The sequence below is a fragment of the Etheostoma spectabile genome, chromosome 9 (genome assembly GCF_008692095.1).
Source record: "Etheostoma spectabile isolate EspeVRDwgs_2016 chromosome 9, UIUC_Espe_1.0, whole genome shotgun sequence".
In the NCBI taxonomy this organism is placed as follows: domain Eukaryota; kingdom Metazoa; phylum Chordata; class Actinopteri; order Perciformes; family Percidae; genus Etheostoma; species Etheostoma spectabile.
In genome coordinates, this window is record NC_045741.1 from 4,016,470 (window position 1) to 4,022,700 (window position 6,231).

Sequence of the window (6,231 nt, forward strand, 5' to 3'; positions counted from 1 at the left end):
GAATTGGATATCAACCTCTGAGGACTGATGAGGAACTTGATGGACAAGGAGGCAAGTTTAAGATGCCAAAAACTTGGTGTAAAAATGCCAAAAATTAAAGTGCCTGAATTGAATTTAGGTTTATCAAAGAAAGATGTAGATGTCACGTTGCCTGAAGCTAAAGCAGAGGTCAAACCTCTGATGTTGAACTGGACAGAACATGGAATTAAGTAGAGGTCCAAGCTCCAGGATTGCAGTTTATCAAAAGGATGTTGAAGGACCATCATCAAGATTTAAAATGCCAACATTTAAACTACCAGCATTTGGAGATGGTACTTCAAAGGTCTCTGTGGAAGCACCTGATGGACAAAAAGAGTCAAAATTGATGAGCTAACATTCATAAGCATTGTGTAATATTGAAGCACCCAGCATTGACTTAAGGGTCCTTCAATTGATATGAAGGCATAGGAAACTGATCTGAGGGGAAAGGAAGCAAGTTTAAACAATGCCACATCTCGGCTTCTCTATGCTAAAGCAAAGGACCTCAACTTAATATACCAGAGGCCAGTGCTGAAGTCAACTCCCTGAAACCCCTAAAATTGATGCCAGTCTGGAAAAGCAGAAAGTTTTGATTCAAAGGAAAGATAAAAGCTAAAAAACCTGAAGTGAAAATCAAACCTTTACAGACTGATGTTGAGTTGAGGAGAAGAGACACAGTTTAAATGCCAAAGTTTGAAACCAATGCCAAAGGTAAAAGGACCTGAAATTCACTTAGCTGATCCAAGAAAGATGTAGATGTGACTACCAGAAGCCAAAGCTGAAGTAAAAGTCCTGAGTGTCTAAACTTGAAGTCAGTCTTAGAAAAGCAGATGCATCTCTTTCAAAGGGAAACATGGAAGTTCAAAAGGCTAAATTAGAAACAAATCCTCTACAAAGTGAAGTTGAAATAGATGGGCAAGGAAGCAAGTTTAAAGCCCAAGTTGGGAAAGTCAATGCCAAAGTAAAGGACCTGAAATTAACTTTGGCTTATCAAGATAGATGAGATTGACACTGCCAGAGCCAAAGCTGAAGAAAAGTCCCGAAGTTGAACTAAAAGAACCCTCTGCTAATGTGGAAATAAAGGTCCTGAAATAACCGAAAAAAGATAGAGAAGGATCGCCATTGAAATTAAGAAGCCGACTCAAACTACTAAATTGGAATTGGTACTCCAGACATTTCTGTGAAGGATCTGATATGGACAAAGATGTCAAATCAATAGAGATGATATTAAATCCTGAAGACACTCTTACAGTTGACATTGCAACACCAGCATTGGCATTGAGGGCCCATCAATAGATATTAAAACTACAGGAACTGACATGAAGGAAAGGGACAAGCAAGTTCAAATTCCAAGTTCGGTTTTTTGGACCTCAAATCAAACGGCTGACGTTGATTAAGCCTATTAAGAAAGATTAGATGGGACTTTACAGAAGCAAGCTGAGTCAAAACTCCCTAAAACATTCACAGTGAACACCCAAAACTGACATTGAGGGCCTATCAATACATTTGAAAACTACAAGGAATGAAGAGGATGGGAAAGAAACTAAAATGCCACATCTTAGTTTCTCCATGCCAGAGTGAAGGGACAAAAAGGATTTAGCTTCAGACGTAGATGTCAAATAATAGAGACAAAACCTGATGTCAAACTTCCAGAGGTTGATCTTGGACAACTGGATGTTTCAATTCCACAGCCTAAGATGCAAGTTAAAAAACCTGAAGTGGAAATGCAGTCCATGCAGACTAAAGGTGAGCTTGATGGAAAAGGAGAAAAGCTCAAAATGCCAAAGTTTGGAATTCAAAATGCCAACTTAAGAGAGCCAGAATTTGACTTGAGCTTATCAAAGAGAGATGTTGATTTCCCACTCCACGGCAAAGGTCGAGGTCAAACTCCCAGAAGCCCTAAAATCCCGTGCAGTCTTAGAAAAGCGAGGTATTCATTCCAGAGGCAAAGAGGAGGATACAAAACTGAAGTGGAACTAAAAAACTTTGCAAACTGGCATTAAACATTGAAGGACATGAGGCAAGTTCCAATGCCAAAGTTTGGACATCACATCCAAAAGTAAAAGGACCTGAAATTGTGTAAGTTATCAGAGAAAGATGTTAGATGTGACACTTCCAAAGGTAAAGTGAGGTTAAACTCAAAAGCTCCGGAAATTGCTGTGGAGATTAAACCACCAGCGTGTGAAGCAGAATTGTTGGGCAAGGAGGCAAGTTCAAAATGCCAAAGTTTGGAATCTCAATGCCAAAAGTAAAAGGACTGAAAATGGATGTAAGCTTGTCAAAGAAGGATGTAGATGTGACACTACCAAAGGCTAAAGCTGATGTTGTACTCCCAGAAGCTTCTAAAAATGCTGTGGATATGGAAACCACCAGAGTGTGAAGCAGAAATTGATGGGCAAGGTGGCAAGTTCAAATGCCAAAGGCTTGGAATCTCAATGCATAAAGTAAAAGGACCTGATTTTGATTTCAGCTTATCAAAGAAAGTGCAGACATCACATTCCAGAGGCCAAAACTGAAGTCAGTCTCCCTGTGTTGAACTCAAAGAACCTTCTGCTAAAGTGGAAATTAAAGCTCCTGAGATTGAAACTCAATTAAGCAGTGTAAAAAGATCACCATCAAAATTTAAACTGCCAACATTTAAATTTCCCAAATTTGGAGCTGCTATTCAAATGTCAGCACTGAACTACTGATATAGACAAAGAAATCAAATTGATGGAGCTGACATGCAGATATCAGTGCCAGACATAGATGTTGATGTACCAAAGGTTAAAGCAGAGATCCATCTGCCAGAGGTTGAAGTCAAAAAGCCTTCAGGCAGTGGTGTGATAGAGCAACAGCCAGGTGTTGAGGTTGATCCAAAACTGAAAAAAACAATGTTTTCACTGCCCAGTTTTCTTTTTCAAAACCAAGTGTTAAGGCCCCAGAAACTTGATGCCAGTCTTCAGGATGCAAAAGCAATTACAGAGGGAAAGGTGGAAGTGGAATGTTTTGATTCCAGAGACTAGGGCCAAAGTTGAAGAAGCTGAGCTGGAAGTTAAACTTTTGCAGACAGAAGTTAAAGAGGAAAGGAAGTGAGTAGTTTGGACGTCCATGCCAACGGTAAAAGGACCAGAACTTAATCTTGGCTTATCAAAGAAAGATATAGATGTCAGAATACCAGAAGCAAAAGCAGATATCAATTCCTGATGTTGACCTAAAAACAACTTCTGCCAAATAGAAATTAAAGTCCTGTGATGAGGTTTTAGCTACAGATACAGAAGGATCACCTTCAAAATTCAAAATGCCAAATTTCGCGTCTCTATGCCTAAAGGAAAAGGGCAAGATGTAGATGTAAGTTATCAAGAACAACACGATATCCCATTAGCAGGGACCTAAAGCTGAGATCAAACCCAGAGGCCCCTAAAATTGATGCCAGTCTTGGAAAAGCAGAGGTTTGATTCCAGAGGAAAGGGTGGACGTTAAAAACCTGAGGTTGAATCAAACCTTTGCACACTGACGTTGAACTTAAAGGGCACGGAGGCGAGTTTCAAATGCCAAAATTGGAATCAAAATGCCAAAAGTAAAAGGACCTGTAATTGTTAAGCTTCCCAAGAAAGATGTAGATGTAACACTACCAGAGGCTAAAGCTGAGGTTAACTCCCAAAAGCTCTGAAATGCTGTGGAGATTAAACCACCAGCGTGTGAAGCAGAAATGATGGGCAAGGAGGCAAGTTCAAAATCCCAAAGTTTGGAATCTCAATGCCAAAAGTGAAAGGACCTGAAATTGATGTAAGCTTCTCAAGGAAAGATGTAGACTTCACACCACCAGACGCCACAGCTGAAGTCAATCTCCCTGATGTTGAACTCAAAGAACCTTCTGCTAAAGTGGAAATTAAAGCTCCTGAGATTAAAGCTCAAGTAAGCAGTGTAAAAGGATCACCATCAAAATTTCAATTGCCAACATTTAAATTTCCCAAATTTGGAGCTACTACTTCAAATGTCAGCACTGAACTACCTGATATAGACAAAGAAATCAAAATTGATGGAGCTGACATGCAGATATCTGTGCCAGACATAGATGTTGATGTACAAAGGTTAAAGCAGAGATCCATCTGCCAGAGGTTGAAGTCAAAAATCCTTCAGACAGTGGTGTGATAGAGCAAACAGCCAGATATTGAGGTAGATGCCAAACACTAAAAGCCAAGTTTTCACTGCCCAGATTCCTTTCAAAAACCAGTGTTAAGGCCCCAGAAGTTGATGCCAGTCTTCAGGATGCAAAGTGTGCAATTAAGAGGGAAAGGTGGAAGTGAAAGGAGGGGAGGGGAAGTGGATATGAAACTACAAGGTATGAAGCAGAAGTGACGGGCAAGGAAGAGGTTTAAATGCCAACATTTGGCATCTCAATGCCAAAAGGGCCTGAAATTGATTTGAGCTCATCAAAGAAAGATGAATGTCCACTCCCAGAGCCAAAGCTAAAGTTCAACTTTCAGATGTCAAAATAAAAACACCTGCAGGGCAAAATAAAGCTCGAGGATGGAAGCTTATACAAGTAAATACCGAAGTCATTCACATTACCCAAATTTGGAGCTGCTAATCCAAAGGTCAGTGGTGGAAGTACCTGATGTGGACAAAGACATTAAAACTGATGGAGCTTAGTGGATTTCACTGTACCCAGCATTGACACTGAATGCCATCTGTAGATGTGAAAGCTAAAGGAAGTGAATTGAAGGATCAGGAAGCAAGTTTAAGATGCCAAAGTTTGGTATCTCAATGCCCAAGGTAAAAGGGCCTGAATGATTTAAGTTTATCAAAGAAAGATGTAGATGTCACATTACAGAAGCTAAAGCGAAATCAAACTTCCAATGTTGTAGTCAAAGAGCCTGAAGTGGAAATAAAGCTATGAGATAAGGTTGCAACACAGGGCTCGGAGGATCACCACAAAATTAAGATGCCAAAATTCAAATTACAAAATTTGGGTTGGTACCCAAGTGCCACGTAGACGTGCCATAAAGACAGAGACTTCAAAACCGTGGAGGTGACGTTAAATTCCTGGAGAGGTTCTTGCAGTTGACATTGCAGCACCCAGCATTGACACTGAGGCCATCAGTAGATATTAAAACTACAGGAACTGAACATGAAGGAAAAGGAAGCAAGTTTAAACTTCCAAGTCTTGGTTTTTCTGGACCTCAAATCAAACGGCCTGACGTTGATTTAGGCTTATCAAAGAAAGATGTAGATGTGACTCTACCAGAAGCCAAAGCTGGAGTCAAACTCCCTGATGTTGAACTAAAAGAATCTTCTGCCAAAGTGGAAATCAAAGCTCCTGGAATTGATGTTCAGACAAGTAATGTTGAAGGATCACCATCCAAACTTAAAATGCCAACATTCACATTACCCAAATTTGGAGCTGCTATTCCACAGGTCAGTGTTGAAGTACCTGATGTGGACAAAGACTTTAAAGTTGGTGGAGCAGATTTACAATTACCAGGAGCAAAAGCTGAAGGCACAATTCCTGACGCTGAAATCAAAGTCTCACAGGCCGCAATGACAGAGGGTGATGCTAAGTTGAGAAAGACAAGCTGGACATTGCCAAGATTTTCATTTTCAAAGACAAACGTTAAGGCCCCTGAAGCTGATGTCAACCTTGATGTCCCAAAAGTAGACATTACACTACCAGAGGCCAAAAAAGACGTACAACTTCCAGATTTCGATATCAAAGAATCTTCAGGTACTTCAATAGAAACAGACCTTGATGCCAAATTGAAAAAAACAAGGTTTTCATTACCCAAATTTTCATTTTCAAAGCAAAGTTCAATGCAAAGCAAAGTTGATGTCAGTATCACAGACGTGGATGTTTCTCTTCCAGAAGGAAATGTGGAAGTCAAACAACCTGAAGTGGAGCTCAACCCACCAGAAGGTGATTTAGAATTAGAGGGTCAGGAAAGCAAGTTTAAAATGCCAATGTTTGGCTTCTCAATGCCCAAGGTAAAAGGGCCTGAAATTGACATGAGCTTATCAAAGAAATATGTAGATGTCACACTCCCAGAAGCCAAAGCTAAAGTTCAGCTTCCGGATGTCAAAATCAAACAACCGTCTGCTACAGTGGAAATGAAAGCTCCTAAGATTGAAGCTCAAACAGGTAATGTTGAAGGATCACCGTCAAAACTTAAAATGCCAACATTCACATTACCCAAATTTGGAGCTGCTACTCCAAAGGTCAGCATAGAAGTACCT

The 6,231-nt window shown here is 40.2% G+C and overlaps 1 protein-coding gene across 1 annotated transcript; it reads left to right on the forward strand.

Moving 5' to 3' along the window:
* Nucleotides 1–2,711: 2,711 nt before the first annotated feature.
* On the forward strand, nt 2,712–4,162 carry LOC116695740 (protein AHNAK2-like; the record flags this gene model as incomplete). The annotated part of the gene is made up of 2 exons (XM_032526180.1): nt 2,712–2,897; nt 3,703–4,162. Coding segments are annotated over 2 exons (636 nt in total), but the record flags the coding sequence as incomplete, so codon positions are not given.
* Nucleotides 4,163–6,231: the final 2,069 nt, after the last annotated feature.